Source organism: Mustela nigripes, chromosome 13 (assembly GCF_022355385.1).
Source record: "Mustela nigripes isolate SB6536 chromosome 13, MUSNIG.SB6536, whole genome shotgun sequence".
Taxonomy (NCBI): domain Eukaryota; kingdom Metazoa; phylum Chordata; class Mammalia; order Carnivora; family Mustelidae; genus Mustela; species Mustela nigripes.
In genome coordinates this window covers 3716870-3737283 of record NC_081569.1, presented here as the reverse complement: position 1 = coordinate 3737283, position 20414 = coordinate 3716870, and the positions used below count along the sequence as shown (strand labels likewise).

Genomic DNA, 20414 nt, shown 5'->3' with positions numbered 1-20414 from the left:
CATCGTCCCTCCCGTCCCCCCGGCCTAGGGCTCCCCATGTGGATGAGCTCGCGGGGCCCTTCCCGCTCCGACGCCGGGGGGGCTGACCCCGCCCCCCCCCCCCCCCCCCCCCGCCGCCCGCAGCGCGGCCCAGAGCCTCTCCAGGTCGTCGAGGATCCGCGGCCGGCCGTGCCCGCCTCCCAAGCCGCCGCCGGCTTCCCGCAGAGCGCGCGCCCCCGGGACACCTATCCCGCGCCGCGGACTGTCGCCGCTCCCCGGCCGGGGCGCGGCCAGGGCGTCCCCCGGGACCGCACCGCGGCGCTGCGCTCCCGGGCGGCTGCGGGCCGGCGCGCCGAGGGGGCGCTGCTGAGGGCGCGGCGCGGGACGCCCCGAAGGGCACGGCCGAGGGGCGCGGGCGCTGCCGGAAGCTGGGGCGGGGCGCCGCGCGGGATGCGCTGAAGGGCGAGCGGCGCGGCGGCGGCGATGAGTGCCTCTGCGGCCACCGGGGTCTTCGTGCTGTCCCTCTCGGCCATCCCGGTCACCTATGTCTTCAACCACCTGGCGGCCCAGCACGAGTGAGTGGGCGCGCGCGGCGGGGGGCGGCGCCGGGGCCGGGGTGGGCGGCCAAGTGGCCTCGGCGCCGCGCGAGCCCCCGGCAACTTTTCCGATGGGGCTCGGGCCGCCAACCGTAGGGCTTGGGCCGGCGGCCTGCGGGGGCTCCCCCTCCGGGCCGGGGGAGGGGAGGCGCGAGGGGGGCGCGCGGGCCCGGGGGGGGGGGGGGGGGGGAGCTGGGCTCGGGCGGGCGTCCCGGCCGTTCGGTGCGGTTCTGGAGCCCAGTGCGGGGCGCGCGCGCGCCGGCCCGGGTGTCCGGGGTGACGGAGGTCAACGAGGCAATGCCCCTGCCCTTGAGCCCAGGGGCCGGGGTGTGGGGGCGCAGACGCCGCCAGCTGCGAGCGTGGCCGTGTTCCCTCGGGTTGTGCCGGGTTCGTTTCGCATTTCACAGGGACGTTTCCATGTATGGGCACGCACATACTTCTCGTTTCCTATTAATTTTAGAAACTGTTGTGAATGACTAGCAGGAATAGCCCCGGGCCGACAAGCAAAGACCCGGGTTCTAGGCGTGCCTTTGGCACGACCCGTGTGGCGTGGCCTCAGTTTTCTGGTCTGTGAAATGGCCTATATTTGTATCCTATTGTCAGGATCCAAAGAGACCGTTTTGTGTAGAGGCGCGGGGTAAGGGAGGCCGAGCCTTTCAAGGCCAAGGAAATGGGTGGGGCTGACAGGCCACAGATGGGTTGGTTCAAAGCCCCGCCTCCGTCTGGTGTGAGGGATCCCGGGCTACGCCACCCGGCACTGCGGACCTGCCCGGATGGTGGGAGAGGTGCCAGGCCTCCGTGCCTGCTGGTGTTCCCTGCTGTCCTTGGGGGCGAAGAAATTAACCTGTTAGGTTTCCCCAGCAGTTGGTGCTGAGGAAATTGCATCAGTCTGCACGTGGCAACCCCCCTCCAGTCCTTGAGCTGGGGATAAGGGTCTGCCTCCAGGGCGGTGACTTCCTACCCCCTTCTCTCTCTCTGCTGGGGCTACCACTTGCTGACAGCCTTATCCAGATGGCCCCCATCCATACGGAGCACTGCCTGGACATTGGCCGTGACTGCCCTTGGTCTGACCCCGTCTCGGGGTACATCTCCTGGGAGCTGCAGCTCCGGGCAGCAGATGTCATGTGTCTGTGAATACAGCGTCCACAGTGGCATTGTGCGCAGTGCAGCAAATATTTATTGAGGACGTATTCTGTGCTTGACGCTGTTCCAGGTGTTGGGGATATAGCTATGGGCAAGCTAGGAAAGGTTAGGGAAGTGGGTGTTGAAAAGGACATCAAAAAATGGGGTGACATGAGTGACTGGGAAGGCGACTGGTGGTCAGGGGAGGCTTCTTGGAGGAGGAGGCTTGAGGTGCAGGAGGTGGGCATGGGAAGAGGTGGGGACAGAGCCTTCCAGGTAGGGGAACAGGGAGCAGAGGGAGGAGAGGGGTGCGGCGGCTGGGTGCAGGGTATCTGGGCGGGAGAGCAGTGCGGCTTACTGAAGGTCTGCATGTCCTGGAGAGGGTTTGGGGATGACTCTGAGATTCTGGCCTCAGCCCCTGGCAGGATGGTGATGGCATTTACTAAGCACACACTGAATTATGTATTGCCGTGTAGTATTGAGCACATCGCTAAGCCCTGCAGAGTTTTGAATAATTGGTTCCAGTCATTCTTCCCAGCCCCCTGCAGGGTAGAATCCCAGTGACCTCTGGCTCCTCTGGCCTCTTCCTCCACTCCCTCCCCCCACTGTCCCCTTCCACACTGGCCCCAGGCCTGGGCTAACATCTGTTTCCTCCCTGCGGTTCCCCACCCCAGGCCCTGCCAAGCCTCCCCCAGGAGCTTCTCTGCCCCAGCCCTTGCCTCCTTGCCCTGGTTCATGCTCTCGCCTCTGACTGGGAGGACTTCCTCCCCGACCCGACTGTGGAAGCCATCCCTGATTTGATAGCCTCAGGTACCATGCCACCTCCGCGTTTTCCAGACCCTCCCTCCAAGCATGCAGGATCTCTCTGTCTACCTGGCCCCCTGGGATTGTGCTTCTCCCAAGAGAATTCCCTTGCTGTGGTCAGAACTCACCTTCCCAGGCCACAGCTCACCGTGGCGTCGTCTGGCCCAGCCCGGGGCCTTGTGCGTAGCGGGCATGCGGTCAGGTTCCAATCCGCTGGATTAGTTGAAGCTTCCTTCCCAGCAGGCTGTTTATGAAAGGCTGAAAACCAGAAAAAGCAAGGCAGGTTACGGAGTCAGTAAAGAGTTAGGATCCGTTAGTCTCATCATCTCTCTGTGACACACACACACACACACACACACACACACACACATACACACACTTTATCTCTCTTCTCATGCGCACCCATACACGTCCCTTTCATGGAAGGGCATCAGTAACCCCCCTTGCCCCCAGTCCAAGACTAGCAAAGTTTCCACCCTTTGTTGTGTCTCAGCAGCCCCCGCCCTCACCAAGTCCTGCCGGATCCTTCTCTCTCGGTTCTGAGCCGGTCCTGCACTTGGTGGTCCCTGGGATACTCCCAGAATCTGCGGCCCCAGTTTCTCTTCGCTCCTTGCTCCTCTGCCAGGTGGCAGTTGTGAGAGCGCAGTTTATGCGACCCTCACACTCCCCCGAGGGCACCCGCTGTGCGACAGTGCGTAGGTCCTTGTAGGAGCAGGGATGGGGGCCATTTCCTGGCCACCACCTGCCTCGGGCTGTGATTAAAGTGCTTGTCAGCTTACATAGCACACCGGACCTCTTCGCTTCTCACGGGATGCTTCAGTCCAGCATCATGTTCCTGACCCACATCAGCTTCCTCCTCCATCCTTTGCTTTTTGGCTTATCCCTACAGGAAGAGCCACGGATGTGCACCACTAGAAATTTCCTGCTTCAGCATCCTACCTGGACATTGACACAGTCATCCTCATTCTTATCACAGAAGTGTGTCATCCTTCCGTCATCTGTCATCCATCCATCCCATCATCCATCATTCGCCATCCATCATTCCTCCATCATTCTCCATCCACCATCCATCATCCGTCCATCCATGCAACCACCATATATCCATCCGTGGTCCATCCGTGCGTGGTCCATCCGTCGTCCATTCACTATCCACCATTCATCATCCATCCACCATCTCTTATCCTTCTATCCATCCATCCATCCACCATCCGTCTGTCCATCCATCCACCATCTCTTATCCATCTATCCATCCATCCATCTACCATCCGTCCGTCCGTCCATTGTCCATCCATCCATCCATTCACTATCCACCATCCATCCATCAGTCCACCATCTCTTATCCATCTATCCATCCATCCATCCATCCACCATCCGTCCATCCGTCTGTCCATCCATCCACCACCCGCCATCCGTCCATTCGTTCATTATCCACCGTCCGTCCGTCCATCCATTTCTCCTTCTTGGCTTCTTCTCCCCTCCTTCCCTCCTTCATCCATTCATTAATTCCTATACACCCTGACAGGAGTTCCCAGGTGGACTTTGTCATACTCATCCAGGAATCTTGAAAAAAAGCTGCATATTCCCTTGCCCCAACCCAACGGGCTCTGATTCTGTAGGTGGAGGACGGCATTTGGAAATCTGGGTGTTCCTGAGGCCCAGAGCCCATTCCCTGACTCTGTGTGGGCCTGAGGGCAGGTGCTGGGGATACAGCTTCTCCTGCACCCGCGACCAGTCTCGCTGGGGGCCCATTTAACCTGCAGCCTGGGTGGCTCGCTTCCCACTTCCTCACTGAGCTTTCTTACGCTGGGGGCAGGTTTCTAACACCCATTCCAGCTGCAGGGGGGCGGGTTTCTAACACCCATTCCAGCTGCAGGGGGGCGGGTGGAGCGAGCTTTAGCATGGGTTTGCCCTTCAGCTGTTGGTAGGTATTGTTGGGTCCTGGTGGAAGCTGTGACCGAGGAAGGTACTTTCCAGAAGCCCCAGGGGCATATAGCAAAGGTGATCCAAAAGATGCTCCTGGGCTGTGGTGGTGTGGACGGGGTTTCAGCTGAGGAGGCGGTGGTGCAGAGGGCCGTTGGAGAGGGCCACTTGATCCTGTGTCTAGCCCCGCCGGCCCTGCTGGGTGCCGGGGGGTGAGAGAGAGCGCATCTCTGCAGGACTGGAGGTGACCTCCTGGGTGAGAGCGCTCAGAGTCCACGGAGACTGGACCCTCCAGGAGACAGGGATGGATGGCCTCCATTCATCCCCAGTGCCTGGCCCACATGGGTACATAATACATTTTACCCTTAATGTGTTTTAAAGTGAGTTATAAGCAGGTGATGAAATGACATGGCTTTCTCAGGTCGCTCAAGTGGCGAAGGGGGTCCTAGACTCCAGGTGTCTTGACTGCTAACTCAACCAAGCCTCACGCCCTAGGGCTGCCCCATGGGGAAGGGGCCTTGGACCCTGGTCTCCTTGGTACCATGTCTTTTGTGCCCACCTCAGCCTCACCTTACCTTCCGGGTGTGGGGTTGGACTCCGGCTTGCTGGCCCTGGTGTGGGGATCTGGCTTCCTTCCTTTGGGCTGCAGCTCTGGCCCGAACTCCTCCCTCCTTGGATTGGTCTTATTCTTTGGTCCCTTGGATTATACACGTGGCCTGGGGCCCTTCCTCCTGGTCTTTCTGGAAGGTGTGTGTAGCTGAGACTCCTCTGTGCTCCCTGGAGTGCAGCCCGAGGGTTTCCGGCCCTGAGAGAGGCGACGGAAGCAGCGGTTAGGCCTGTCAGTCACCGGGGAACAGGATTTGGAGGTGCAGGGGTGAGCTGGGGGGGTGGGGCAGGGACCGTCTTCAGGGGGCGTGGGATGGCGGGGAGGGTGAAGGTGCACAGGCTAGGACGAGTGAGGAACTGGTGCTTCCAGTCTGTGAAAGTCGCACGGGTGGCCCGCAGGGGCCAGAGGGCTGCAGGTGCACCCAGCTCAGCCTGCGGCACTGGAGCTGGAGGCAGAGGCAGACGTGGGGGCGAGAGCATTCACAGCCAGGAAATTCCACGCATCCACATGTTTATTTCGATAAGTGACCGCCTCCCTGTTCTGGTTGTTGCAGTTCCTGGACAATCGTGGGGGTTGCTGCCCTCATCTTGCTCCTGGTGGCCGTGCTGGCTCGTGTCCTGGTCAAAAGAAAACCACCCCGGGACCCACTGTTCTATGGTACGTCTCCGCGGGAGGGAGGTGGCTGGTGTCCCCCTCACAGCGCAGCGTTCGGCCTTCACCTTCCTCATGTCCCCCCGTGAAGAAGTCGTCTGCCTCCAGTACCCTGAGCCCCATGGGGAAGTGGCAGGAAGCAGGAGTGTTTCAGGGCAACAGTCCTCCCCTCGAGACGAACACCTCCTCTGGGCCGTGGACCCCGCCCTTCCCCAGCGGGGATCATGGCAGAAGGTCAATGCCAGCGCCAGGCAGGAGGCGCCTCTGTTCCTTGCCCCCACCCCAGCCGTGCTCTGCCCTCTGCCCTCGACTCTTGCAGTAGCTCCTTCCCGGGCTTCCTGCCTTTGCTTTGCTTCTGCCGCTCCCTCCACCTGGCATGGAGCTGAGCTGCACAGTGTCTTGATCCGCACGTTTGCATGATGAGGAAATAATAACGCTCCCCGTGGGGGTTGCTGCATTCAGTGATATTAGTCGAGTATTTAAGCAGTGCCTGAAAAATACACATGTGTATTACATAAATAAAAACACCCCGATCCAGCACTTACTATGTGCCTGGTGTGGCCCCGAGCGCTGGGGCCGTATTAGCTTATTTAATCCTTGTGACAAGTCCTCTCCACTTACAGACAAAGAAGCTGGCTCGGGGCCGCTGAGACAGGTGGTCAAGGTCATGCAGTGAGAATGTCACTGACCCGAGAAGCCAGGCTCCTCTTTGCCCCATGCTGCTTCTGGCAAAGCTGTCCCCGCCTTTGAGCACTTCCCCTGCTGGGAGCTGGGCTGGGCCTTCCCTGGTTCCGAGTCTGTGATAGTGAGGCTGCGGGTCAGACCCCCCCAGACCTCGGTGTCCTGCAGCAGCAACAGACGTTCCCCATGTTTCCACCGCTTTGCTGAGACACACTTGACATCCGACACGGGGCGGGTGTAAGGGTTACCCTGGGATGGTGTGACACACGGCCATACCGTGAGACGGTGACCCCGGCAAGGTCGTTCACCGTAGGGTCCCTCATGTCACATCATTACCTTTTATGGCCTGCGGTGGGAACACTGAGTGTACAGTGCGGCCTCGTTCACCACCGTCGCCGCGCTGACCACTTACTCATCTTGTCACTGTGGGTCTGTACCCCTCGACCAGCATTGCCCCATGTCTCCCCCTCGCCAGCCGCTCAGCCACCGTTCCAGCCTCTGTTCCCATGACCTCAGCTTGCTCGGGTTCCACGTCCGTGAGGGAGACCATACAGCCTCGGTCCTTCTCTGCTGGCTCCTCTCACTTAGCGTAATGCCCTCCAAGTCCACCAGGTGGTTGGAAACGGCAGGACTTCCCTCCTCCTTTCTTACGGCTCAGTAATACTCCACTGTGTGTACACGTATCTTCTTTATCCATTCGTCCATGGACGCACGCTCCAGGTGTTTCCAGTCCTGGGTGTAAACATTTAGTGTCCGTGCTCATGGGTCTGCCCATCGGCTGGTACTGCTGTGCGTCAGGCTGTGGGCCACGTCCAGAGCTGCCCCACGTGTCTCCTTGTTCTTGGACCAGCAGCTCCCCACGGTGGGCCTTTCTCATGGCAGAAGAGATGGGGACATGGCCATTGTCACTTCCATGCACATTCCACTGGCCAAACCACGTCGTGTGGCTGCGTCCATCATCAATGGCATATGGGGAATATTCTCTGCCCACCGTGGGTCTTGGCAAAGGTGGGGAGGGAAAGCATTGTAAGTAACTAATTCCTCCCACCTTGCGTGTAAAAGACCCCGAGGCTTGGGTGAATGACGTGACTTGTCTGAGGTTGGGCAACCAGAGGGTAGAGGAGCTGGCCCTGAGTTCAAGGCCCGCCTCGTTTCTCCTGCCGCACAGCACCTGCCTGTGCTCTGACCCCTGCCCAGCTTTCAAGAGTGCTCTCCTGCTGCTGTCTTCCCACCATCCGTGGAGTTCACGCTTCGCTGACTTGGGTCTCTCCCAGCCCCCCAGGGCCGAGCACGCTTGCTCCGCCGCCCGCAGCCGTCTGGTCTTGTCTGTGTCCCAGCCTGAGCACACTGCATCCCTGGCGCCGGGCTGGTCGCCTCAGACCCAGCACGGGACACCCCCGTCGGCCTCAGTGATCTGATGCGGGTGCTTTCTTTCGGGGGGACATTTGGTGGCTGATCCTGACAGCATGATCTGGGGCACAGGCCCGGGGGCGCACGGGGAGGCCGGGTCTGCGGGGCAGGGCGCACGCGTGGGCCTCGCAGCCTGGAGAGGATGTGGGCGCCGCGGCCCCGGCTGCGGACTTGGCGAGGCCGGCTCCCCTTCTCTGGGAAGAACCTCATTCTGTCATGGCTGTTCTGTCCACCTTCAAATTCTTGTCCTGCCTGTGCCCGCCACGTGGCTTGTGATGGGATACAGCTTGAAAACGCGGCCTTGCCGATAAACTAACATGCGCTAAGTTTGACCCCTTGCCGTGTAAAGGGCTCGTTCCGTAGCTGGTTGCTGCTGGGAGCTCGTGGGCCATTTAGGAGATTCTCACAGCCTGAGTGAGAGTCTCCTGAGATGCTGTGGCTTGGCTTGTTTCACATTCAATGGGCCGTCTTGGACCCATTTAAAAAATCAGCGGCCTTTCTTCTTCCAACTTGCCCGTCGGTCACTGTCCAGAGTCTTCGGGCTCTTCAGTGTTTAACAGGCGAGCACGGGGCCAGCCGGCTGCAGGGGGGATGCGGGTGTGGCCCACGGCGGCCACTGGGAGGTTGTGGAGGTTGGACGGGGTGGCCGGGTAGGCTCCCGTGGCACAGAGTTAGCGGGTGAGTGTGTGATTCTGTCCCCCCGGGGCGTGTCCCCTCAGAGAGCTCTCCGGCAATGACGTGGAGATCCATGACAAGGGTGAGGGTCCTTCTGCACAGGAGGGTCCTTCTGCTAGTCCCTCTTGACGGTGCCCGCAGCGTCTTCTGGAAAAGATGAAGCCCAAGTCACTGTTTTCGGTGAATGCCAAGCTCTACGTCATTGCCTCCCGAGCTGCTGCTTTTTAAACTCTTTCTTGGGGCACCTGGCTGGCTCAGGCATGGAGCGTGTTGACTCTTGATCTCGGGGATTTTGGGTTCAAGCCCCACAGTGGGTGTAGAGCTAACTTGGCAGAGAGATAAAGACATAAATAACGGCTTCTTCCTTTGCTCTAGTGTATGCGGTGTTTGGATTCACCAGCGTGGTGAGCCTCATCATAGGCCTGGAACAGGACGGAGTCATTGACGGGTTCATGACGCACTACCTGAGAGAGGTACGGAATCGCTTAGTGACCTTAGCCTTATGCCGAAGGGTCGGCCACCCACGTCCCATCGCTCAGAGATGACAGAGGAGATGCCTGCGTTTAGTGTAAGGGGGGAGGACCCGTGGTATTTCATGTACTGCCACAGACGTAGGTGGTTTATTCCTGTGGAGAGTGAGGCAGAAAGTTGGGATTAAATCAGGCGAGGCACTTCCTTCCAGCATGGGGTCTGATCCCTCCTCCCGCACACCTGGTCCACCACCTTTCTCCTGTGCTTCTATTTAATATAAATGGTACACTCTAAAGGAGTTAGTGTTTGGTGTCTTATTAAAACATTACCATATCCAGAAGCCCGGACCGTTCTTAAGTGTGTTGGAGAACACCGAGGCACTGAAGGGAGCCCTTTGGTGTTGAAGATCCTCCCCTTCCTGTCATCGTATTGTAGGGCCACCTGCCCCTGAGGGAGCTACTCCTCTTTCCTTGTTTCATGGGGTGAGGAATCCAGCCCGAGAGGTTAAGTAACTTACTCAGGAAAGTACAGTCTTCATTTCTGTTTCAAACAACGGGGAGCTTCGTATGTTAAGCAAAGGGAATTTGGACTTTATCTCACATTTGAGGGAAGATGTTCAGTCAGGGAACAAGGCAGTCGGCTCTGGGAAGGACGGGCTTAAAGGCGACCGTCAGGGCTGGGAGCTGGGACACAAGTCCAGAGGCTTTGCAGGGCCGGGAAGGGTGTGGGGATGGCTTAGGCAGAGCCAAGCAGAGGAGGGGGGTGGAGGGACGAGTTCCAGAGGCTCTGAGGGGTTGGAGGGGATGGGGCTCAGGGGATAAGTTGGGGGAGACGGGGAGACGGTCGAAGAAGACATCTGCCTCCTGCTTTGGGGAAAACGCTGGGGTTGTTAAACCCGAGGGATTGCAGGGGAATTCTGTCCCACAGACAGGAGTTGGGCGGTCAGGGCCCACCGTGGAGACAGCGCGGGTTTGGTCCCAGACGGTCGCAATAAAGCAAATTTCACAGCACAGCAAGCCCCGTCAAGCTTTTGGCTTCCTGATGCATCTAGAAGTTATATTTACACGATGCTGTAGTGTGGGATCTATAGTCTAAAGCCCGCTCATACCTTAATATTGAAATACTTTTTTTTTTTTTTTGCTAAAAACTTGCTATTATCTGAGCTTTCGGGAAGTCCTCATCTTTTTGCTGGTGGAGGGTCTTTGCTGTGAAGTCGCTGGCTGTTGACCCATCAGGATGGTGGCTGCTGAGGGTTGGGGTGGCTGTGGCAGTTTCGTAGAAGACGACACCGGTGAAGTGTGCTGAGGACAGGGAGAGAGAGGACGGGCTGCACGGAGGCGGAGCAGCCAGGCCACACCCGACAGTCGCCGCCGTGTGTGGGGCCCGCACACGGTCACAGCAGCAACATCAGAGGTCACCGGTCCCGATCACCATCACAAATATAATAATGGAAAAGTCCGAAATAGCGTCAGGATTACCCGAACGTGGCCCAGAGACCCAAAGGGAGCAGATGCCGTCGCAGGAACGGCATTTCCTGAGAGACTTGTGACGCAGAAGTGCCGCAGACCTTCAGCGTGTGAAAACCCCATGTCTGCAGGCTCCGTAAAGCCAAGGGCCAGAGCACAAGGTCTGCCTGTACGCAGGGAAGAGCCGGGGCTGGAAGCGGTCAGGGGAGTCCCCGTTGATTTAGTGACACCACTCTAGCCATTTTTGAAATGGCAATGACAGTGGAGGGTGGACATTTTCCAGATGGACGAGGGGGGTGGAGGGCCCTCCAAGGAGAAGGGACGGCTTGAGCAAGAGCCTGGAGGTGAGAAGCAGCAGGGGTCTCCCCAGGTCAGCCCGGGTGCAGGTGTGCAGGGATGGCGCGGAGTTCATGTGGGGACATGTCGCGTTTCGGGTGGTGGAGGGACATCCCGGCAGACGTCTCCGCTGGCAGGGCTTTGCAGGTCTCCTTCCTGACGGAGAGGTTCGGGGGCCTTCGGAGTAGACACGGTACCTGAAGTCTTGCTGGGGAGAAGGGCGAGCGCTAGGATGGCCGAGGCCGGAATGAGTGGAGGCCACGGTCAGAAGAGCCCGTGAGGCCGAGAGGCAGGTGGAGGAGCCGGAGAGCTTGGGACCTCCTGAGTCCGGGACGGGGAGGTTTTGGGGACGAGGTGGCTGCGAAGGGCGCAGACGCTGGGCTGGTGGCGGTGGCAGGCGGGGAGGCACAGAGGGTGTGAGAAGGTGGGAGGGGGTGTTGCTCTGGGCAGGTCTGCAGGGCCAGGTTCGGGGCGCCCGGCTGCCAGATGGGGGAGGCAGGGCCGGGCCCGCGGGCGGCACCCAGCCTCGGGAGGCTTTTGAGCACAAGAGCAACGTGTTAAGAACCAGGCCTCACAACCCTTCGTTTGGCTGGTGGATCGGAGAGGAGGGGACCGAGAGACCGTGCGGGACCGGCTCCGTGAGGGGCACCGAGGGCTTGATTGGGGCAGGGTGGCCTGTGGGGAGCTCGGAGAGAGAGAATTGGCCGGACTTGCCCACAGACTGCAGAGGAGAGCGGAATGACAAAGATGGCCTGTGGCTTTGAGCCCGGCAGGCTGGGTGCTGGGCTTGGCAGAGGGCAGAAGCTGCGGAGGGAAAGGAGTTCAGGGGGTTGGAAGGGCCCGCGGGCCGCCCAGTTCAAGACGCCCACCCGCCTGCCAGGAGAGGCAGCTCCGGCTGGAGGGCCAGGTGTGTCGGCAAGAAATGAAGTCATGACCTTGGATTGGATTGTCCAGCCAGAGCACGTCAGAGAGGGAGGGTGCGGGCCAGGCATGAACACACGAGAGCGGCTGCTGTGTTCCTGCCACTTCCTCCACGGTCTTTATTCCATCTGATTCGTGGGGACAGACGACGGGGCTGTCCCTGCCCTGGGCGCGTGAGGCTTCCGTGGGGCCCCTCTTGGCTGCTGCAGACGGGACGGAGGGCGTCTCGGGGGTGCACAGGGCAGGACAGCATGAACGTGGAGGGGAGAAAGGAGATCGGGGACTCGGAAGGACACCAACCCCTGCGAATTAGCCCGTGGCTGTCTGCGGGCCGTCTGGAGGAGGGAAACGTAGCGCACGCCGTAATGTCACGTTGATAAAATTAATTTCTCAGAAGTATGGCTTTTGATGGTGTGCTGCATGCTGATGTTCGCCATGTGACCTTAGGCCGGTCCTACGACCCCTCGGAGCTCTGTTTTCTCGTGTGTAGAGCGGACTGAGTTGTGTGTGTCCCGTAGGATGGCTGGGAAGGTTGGGGGAGTGGGGTGCCCGTCTGTCTGTCTGTCTGTCTGAGAGCCCGGGTGCGGAGCAGCTTCAGAGGCGCGAGCCTGGGGGTGGCCATGCGGCGCAGCTGGTGGCTGGGCCGGCAGGATCCCCTCTGCAGCCCCTCGGGCCAGAGCCGTGCACCTGGTCACAGATCTGACTCAGCCTCGGTGAGTTAGCTGTGCCACCACGGTTGCCCGTGATGTCACCTGCCTCGTGTCACCGCCCACGCGTGTCACCCAATGCATCAGACGATGGCCAGGCAGGCTCAGGGCTCTCCCACGGGCATCTTCAGCAATAGCGGCTTCAGGGCAAAGTGTGGGACTTGGCCTCGGTTCGTCTCTGCGGACAAACCCAAGCCAGCTCCCTGCTCCGCTCTCCTCGGAGCCCGGGCCGGTGTGTGCGGGGCGGTCTGCGTCCGACTGAAAGCCGACCACTCTTTGACTCTCTCCTTAGGGTGAGCCATATCTGAACACGGCGTACGGGCACATGATCTGCTACTGGGACGGCTCCGCTCATTATCTGATGTATCTGGTGATGGTGGCGGCCATCGCATGGGAGTAAGTCCGTCCATCCACTTGTGTGTCCCTGTGTCAGCTTAGCCGCCGAGACGTGCTTGTGTAAGGAAACCACAGGCGGGGCAAAGGCACGAACAGGTACCCAGGAATGGGGAGATTCGCTCCAGGGACACGGGCTAGACGGAGTCAGCACAAGGTCTTTCCTTGGCACCGCTGCCTTTGAACACGTCCCTTTGGACGATCCCCAGCCATAGGGACAGCTTGGGCAGACCCTTCCACTTCTGACTATTGTCTTGTAAGGACAGGCTCCTCTCCAGGGGGCTCCTCGCATGTTCATACACGTGGGCCTGAGGCACGAGGGCAGTCTTACGTGGTGATTTCTGGTTTCTGGGCATCCGTGCCCTCAGTTGTGATACGCCAGCCTGTCGTGGGGGGCACGGAGGTACGCTCTCCGGAGACCCCGGCCCGGGACACTGCATGGCACAGAGCCCTCAGGTGAGTGGCGCTCTCACTGGCTGAATTCGTGGGACTTCCCTGCCCATGGTGACACGCCCACTGCTGCTTTCTGCTGGTGTCCCTGTCCCCAAGAAGGTGTACCCTTTGGGGCATGATCCTCTCAAGCCTGGCCACCTTCCCAGGCCTCCCCGTGGCTCCAGGTTGGAGAAAACGATGGATTCTTGCCCAGACAAGGTGGAAATTCACCTCGACCCACCGCCTGGCCCGAGCCTCAGAGCCCTGAGTCATGAGCCCAGGGACAGCTCTAGTCCTTCTGGGACTCTTCCAGGTCCTAGCCTGTCTCTTCATGAACGTTCCCAAGCCTCCAGGGCGCACATCAGGTATTTCTGAGAATGCCTGGGCTCTGCTTGCAGGCGGCCGGGAGTGGGTCGGGGCTTCTTTGGGTCCACTTAATCTCTGCTGGGAAGGTTCTCGCCGGTCCTGCTGACAATCCCAGCCGTCGTGAACTGGCCTTTTGGGAAGCAGCAGCCGTTGGCTTGGGGCATGGGGCAGGGCAGAAAGCGCAGTGTGGCCCCTCTGCCCCCCTTCAGAGAATCTCCCTGCGGACTCTCATCACCCCTTACGGAGTGAGGATGAGCAGGGGTACCAGCCGGAAGAGCTTCTGGCCACCCTCCCTGTGAGGATTCGGGGTCTGTGCCTGCCGCTCAGGCTGGACGGCCCTGAATGCTTCATCCTTCTGACACCAGGGGAAGTCCACTTAACATCCTGTTACTCATACTTACAATGCCTTAAAGCATGGAACCAATTTCCTTTCTGTGCGAACTTTCTTTTTCCTTCCCTGCCGTGAGCCTCACAGGACACAGTGGAATGCAGGCCTCCCTGGACCGTGACTGACCGTGTTGTAGTTTAACAGGTGATCAGGGTAGACGTGTACTTCCTATCAAAAGGACACAAATAGGGTTCTATCGTATCACAGATGGGCATGAAATTTGACCACTAGGGCCCCTTAGGGTTGACTGATGACTATCGGTTCAGTAAGCTGCGATTCGTACACTTTACTAGTTAGGGTAATGCTAATCACGTGGGTCATCTTTTGCTAATTGTATCCTAACTCGAGTGCACTAAGCCAAGATTTTTTTCGTTGCAGGGAAAGTTATAGAACCATTGGCCTCTACTGGGTTGGATCTATTATCATGAGCATTGTTGTTTTTGTGCCGGGAAACATTGTGGGTAAGAAACTTCACCTTAAAGTTTATTCTCCTCTTCTGAAACAATGTTCATAGACAGAGAAGCTGTCTGGGTTGTTACTGCAAGCCTACCAGACAGCGGCATGCCGAATTCTTCCTTTTCCCCTCTGTCATCTCACCTGTTAAATGCTTTTGAGCAACTTTCAGAAGTGTACACTGATCGATAAGACAATCAGCAACTCCTGACGTTTAGGATTTAGAGGGGGTATTTGTGTCTGTGGCTACCTGCAGTGTGCAAATATTTCTTACAACATTTTTTTTTTTATCGTATGTAACTCTTTGACACATTCGATAAATGTATTTTATTTAGTATTAAGAGTATTAAGGCTCTCGAAAGCTAACGTGAAAGAGGTTATTGTTTATGTGTGTAAACACTCAGGGCATTATATTAAATATTCTTTAAAAAATATGGTAGCTAGGACGTGCTGGTAATGAGTACCTTGTAGTTTTAAATTGACGTGTTTTATTTGGTCTCATAAAGAGTATTGCCTGGTCCACAGCACAGAGTTAAAATTACTTGAGTTGAGTGTCCTGAACGTTACTCGTGTTTAGAGATGTTTTTTGGCAAATTTTTGACTTTGACTTTTTCTTTCTTTCTTTTAAATAGGGAAGTATGGAACCCGCATTTGTCCTGCCTTTATCTTAAGCATACCGTATACTTGTCTTCCTGTCTGGGCTGGTTTCAGAATCTATAATCAGCCATCAGAAAGTTATAATTATCCCTCAAAGGTGATTTTATTATGTTAACTGTAACCTGTTCCCAAACTCACGGGGCTCGCCGACATCTCCTGGCTACTGGCTCGAACCGTGCCTCCGCGCACTGGACCATCCGGCCAGTCCATTTGATGGTGCGGATTCTGGACACTGGTCACAGTCAGTTACAATGGCAGAGATGGTCTGTTTCTGTCTGAACACATCTGCTGCAGCTGGACAGGCTGGGCTTTCTGGAACTCCCTGTGCCACCTGTCACACTGGCTGTTCCCATCAGATCCTGTTTTAGTGCGTGGACTGTGTGGTTTTTCTGAGGCGCTTAAAGGCCTGGTGTTTAGGCCTCTGGGCACCCCTTGCAGAGAAGCCAGTGCCTTTACCGCCCCAAGGGGAGGCTGCAGGGCTCCTGCTGGGCAGGGCTGCACACACAGCCTCAGGGTCTAATTTACCAAGGGATCCAGGCATCCGGAGACTGGCTACAGGACGTCTTCTGAGACACTTCCCTTGCATTCACGGCCAAGGTGGTCAAGGTGAAGCAGTGCTGGCCGGGCAGATACTCTGTTAAGGTCTTTACTTCTAAGCTAGTGACATCGAAGTTTCTTTTCTTCTTATTGGTATTAGACCCTTAAGCAAGATCCATAAAGCAAAGTGAAACATGGAATGTGAATTACTAGCGATCTTTAGAACCTGATTATTTGGTTGACTCTAAGACTTAGTGGAGTTCATTAAATGCATTGTAATTTATAAACCTCATTTGTAAACAATTAGACACCTGCTGTGCACACTCAGGGTGACACACTGACATCCTTTTGAGGAATGAGGTTCCTGTTAAACAGCAGGAAGTACCCACTGCCTTGGGCTCCACCGCTTTTAAAACAATCTCCGCATCAGTGTATCAACACCGCTCATGCCATGAGACACAGAAAATTGTTCAGTATCATTTTGTAAATGTCCAGACACAGTGATGGGCAGGGAGAAATGGCCATCGTCACACAGCATGGACAGGAACATAAATCCACACTCGCTCTGTGAGGCATTTTGGGGCTGTCATCAGCCTTTGCAAATTTAACCCCGTTACCCAGAAATCCCACGTCGAGGGCCCTGTCCTCAGACGGTCGTCAGAGAGATGTGGTCAAGACTTTCCTACAGGATCGCTCATCATCACATGGACGGTGCAAATGCCCAGATGTCCGACAGTGAGAGCAGGGCTGAAATGCGGGGCTTCCGCGTCACACAACGTGTCAGGAGAGGTTTTAGTAACGTGGGAAAGTGCTTGTAAAGTAGGTAGATGTTAAGTGTCAAAAGGACAAATACAAAATTGGTTATACATAAAGTCATAATTTTGTAAAAAAAAAAAATACATGTAGATCAGATAGGTAAGTAGCCCGATATCTCCAGAAAAACAGTGGCTCCTAATAATGTGCTGGGTTTATGGTTTACCTTTTTAAATGAATGTATCTTACATTTATAATCACAAAACCATTACTGCAAGAAAAAACCAAAAACCAAAAGAACGATTCAGAGAGCGCAAAGGGCCCTTCAGGACCGCCGGGCCCCGTCTCCTCATGTCACGTGAGCAGAGCAGAAGCAGAGAGGAGGCGGGACACGATTTTCCTAGGTTGGGCGGCCAGTGGTTTATGACACGAATCACCCATCCAGAGAATTCTCTCACCGTCTAGCACCAGAGCGCTTAGCCGTCCGTAGATCTCTGATGCTTCTCTGGCGCTCTGGGCCTGCTCATTGGTACAAACTCTTATTTTAGGTCATTCACGAAGCCCAAGCAAAGGACCTGACGAGAAGACCATTTGATTTAATGCTGGTCGTGTGCCTCCTCCTCGCAACTGGATTTTGTCTGTTTAGAGGACTGGTAAGCGGCACAGATCACAGGAGCGTTAAAGAAAACATGTATTTAATCCGGATCCCTAGTGCCCCGACAAAACCCGGCCCGGCTTGCTGCCGCGCTACCACCTGCCAGGTCGGCCCCCAGCCTTCCTTCCTCGGGGGTGGGGGGGCGCTGGGCTGCCACATGCACCTCCTTTGCCTCCTTAGACTAAGCCCACCCAGAAGTCTCTTCCTTCCCCGATGTTAGGGTGCCTGAACAATGAGCTAGTAGAGTCTCATTCTTTTGGTTTCTTTGTTGTTTCTGCTTTAAATGTCATTGTCTTTGGGAAGGGTTGTTCCTGAAGACGCCAGTGACACTGTGGCACAGAGCATGCCTTGTGTTCTCGGGAGTAGGGACAGGGTAGTGAGGCGGGGTCCAGAGCAAGGAGTTAGAGTCCTGGCTGTTTCCCAGCTGTGTGGCCTTGGAAAAATGACTTAACCTCTCTGACCTCAGCTTCTTCTGCTGTAAAGTAACAGCACCTACCTTGCAGTGCTGGTTTGATGATTAAATGAGAGAACAAACATCAAACACTTAACAGAGGGCCTTAGACGTGGTAAGTGTTGACCACGTAGGGTCACTCGTTACCATCTTTATTGGTGGATGGTCCTTCATAATGCCGAGTACCATGATTTGCTCTTAGTGGAAACGAATTCCAGCGGCCAGCACCATGAGTAATGATACTCCGCTTCGGTGACAATGACTGCTCTCCGCCTGCTGGCTCGCACAGCAAGTGTGAGGCGAGTGGCAAGCGTGAGCTGATGTACCTGACCCACTGTCTGGGGGTCCTGGAACCGTACGCTCTGTGCGGCTGGCTGGGTTCAGAGCAAGAAGCTCTGGTCTCCAGCAGTAGATCACCAGAAATTTCCCGGAGTCGAGTCAGCTAATGGGAGGGGCGGCACGGGGACGGGATGTAAGGGGGAAGGCCGGAGGGTTTGCCCAGAGTACAGAGTGGTACAACTGTTTTGTTTTTAACTCATCTCCATGCCCAACATGGGGTTTGAACCCAGGCCCCCAAGATCAGCAGTCACTCGTGCTGCCAGCCAGCCAGGCGACCTTAAAACTGGTCCTTGGTGAGTTTGCTGTGGCAAAGAGAAGAGAACAGCAACAAAAACGAGCCCCGGCTGTAGCCCCGCCGAGCCTTGTCCGCTCCTCTGTGCGCAAGGAAGATGGGGGCGTGGGCGCGGGACTTTTACAGATGGGCTTTTCTGCCTGGGCCTCTTTGTACCCATTCCATCACTGGCCTGTGTTCCCAGATGTCATCTAGGCAGGACATTTATGACCGAGGACACAAGCGATGCAGGAGGGAGGTGACTCAGAGGGACCTGATGATGTGCTAAGGAGACTGTGTCTCTTCCGTGGCCAGGAGTCTGCTGTGACCCACTCTGCTCTGCCCTGCTGTTCCCTCTCAAGGTGGACACGGAACATGGCTTTGCACAGGACCCTGCTTTCGGATCACCCTTTACTGCCCCCAGCGGCCATGTGCTCTGTGAGGCGCTGCAGAGCGCAGGAGGCTGTGTTTTAAATTCTGCAAAGCATAGTGAGAGGAGTTTGGGCTAGCGATGTCCTTTTCTTCCCGCACAGAACAGCTGGCTAGTTATTTCTTCCCGGGAAGAGTGAAACTGGTCATCTGGCGGGAGCGGTGTTTTGGCCAGTGGGAATCTTGGCACTGAAGGAGTACCCAGGAATAGGGCCTCAGGTATTTCCTGCTCCACTGTTAACCTCTTCGTCTCCTCGGAGCAGATCTGCAGATCATTGCTTTTCTCTTCCCTCCTACTGATAAACTTCTACTACCATATGCCGGTAAAGTGGTCTGTGGCTGAACCTGGAACCTTTAGCCCTCCCAGCGCAGGCTGAGAATCCGAGGTGATTGCAACTATGTAATGAATTTGTTTTTGTTCCCAGATTGCTTTGGATTGCCCGGCTGAGCTCTGCCGATTTTACACGCAATTTCAAGAGCCCTACCTAAAGGATCCCGCTGCTTATCCTAAAATCCAGGTCAAGTAGTTATGAAGCCCGTGGTCTTTCTAACATGGGTGTTCGGTTCTTTAACAATGGGAACATGGGCACCCATGTAGGAAACGGGAGTGAATATTCTCAGAGATGAAACTGTTCATCTTTTGTGCTTTTCATCAGGCGGGGCTGACTGTGAAGTTGCTGATGATGTTATTTCTCTGTTCAATGCAGATGCTGGCGTATCTGTTCTACTCTGTCCCTTACTTCGTGTTTGCGCTCTATGGCTTGGTGGTTCCTGGATGCTCCTGGATGCCTGACGTCACACTGATGCACGCCGGAGGTCTAGCGCAGGTACTAAACATACCCTCCGTTCACAACGTCCGCTGGGGGTCTGGCTATCCTTGTCGGGAATCCGAGAAACATCTCTGCTTGGTGTTTTCGGGGGGTGGGAAGCGGGTCCTAGACTCGTCCCCTTCGGTTCCCCAGTGCCTTGGGAGGCATTTCTGCATATGCATTTCATTCAGATCGCGCTATAACCATGTGGTAGTGTGTCACCTGGCTGTACAGGGGAGGAAGCTGAGGCCCAGGGAGGTTAGCGATCTGTCCCGGTCACACACCCAGCAAGGGGCCCTGCTGGTTCTCTGGAGCGGTTTCCCCATCTCTGAACACCACGGCTACTAACAAGAATGGAGAGTTGTCACCTTGTAGGTGTCTATATCACACCAAAGATGTCAGAATTCTGTTGTGCTACCCTGCACTGAGCCAGGGAAACCGGGTTGGAGAACATTCTGCTCCCAGTCATGCCTCTCCTTCCCCCCCTGCTACTCAGTCCAGCCCCTGGCCTCTTAGCACGGAACACTTAGCGAGCGAGCGTTCAGTGAATGCTTACTTCATTGAACTGGAAATAAAATTACCTATGGAAGTGCAATCTTACTCAAAGTACATTTTTACAAGCTAACAGTTGGCAAGACAAACTGATCTTATGAACAGGGAAGAAAATTATTCAGTAATTTTTCTTTCCCTACTTCTCACTATAAATAAAAAAGAAACAAATGAATCTATCTTGTAAAGTCACTCTTGCATCTTGCTCTTTTCGAGCAGAACAAAGCTCATCTGGACAGTGTCCGTCATAGTCCTGGTGTGGGAAGGCAGCACGACGCCCTGGCGTTTACAGGCTGGAAAACAGCTGTGGTGGTCAGGGGTTAACACTCTGAGCTAAATCCTTCTAGTCTGAGGTAATTCTCAGTTACAGAATTAGAATATTAGTACCAAAAAGTTGGTACAGCATCTGGAAGTAAGGGTTCCTGTCCTTTCCTTGAAGGACTTAAGATGGAAGAGAACTACTACTTGCTCTTTGCAGGCCTCTGAACAGCCGACTCCTCAGGCCAGTATCTTTCAATACCAACTTAAGCTGACTTTTAAAAAATTTTATTTATTTGTCAGAGAGACAGCGAGCGAGCACAAGCAG

General features: G+C 56.2%; 1 protein-coding gene across 5 annotated transcripts in view; it reads left to right on the top strand.

The window, feature by feature from the left end:
• Nucleotides 1–353: 353 nt before the first annotated feature.
• The window catches only part of TM6SF1 (transmembrane 6 superfamily member 1), a 32099-nt gene continuing 12038 nt past the window's right edge, over nt 354–20414 (top strand). For 2 of the 5 annotated variants that reach the window (XR_009398973.1, XM_059371466.1), the window contains exons 1-9: nt 356–554; nt 5582–5685; nt 8821–8918; nt 12639–12742; nt 14304–14386; nt 15011–15132; nt 16874–16978; nt 18896–18988; nt 19178–19297. Coding sequence is in view for 4 of the 5 variants with exons in the window: in XM_059371466.1 (XP_059227449.1) it covers nt 463–554; nt 5582–5685; nt 8821–8918; nt 12639–12742; nt 14304–14386; nt 15011–15132; nt 16874–16978; nt 18896–18988; nt 19178–19297 (921 nt within the window). In the remaining variant the exon portion in view is untranslated. Of the gene's footprint in view, nt 555–5581; nt 5686–8820; nt 8919–12638; nt 12743–14303; nt 14387–15010; nt 15133–16873; nt 16979–18895; nt 18989–19177; nt 19298–19493; nt 19809–20414 lie in introns of those variants that run through there. The other 3 variants (XM_059371467.1, XM_059371469.1, XM_059371468.1) reach the window with 3 other exon arrangements.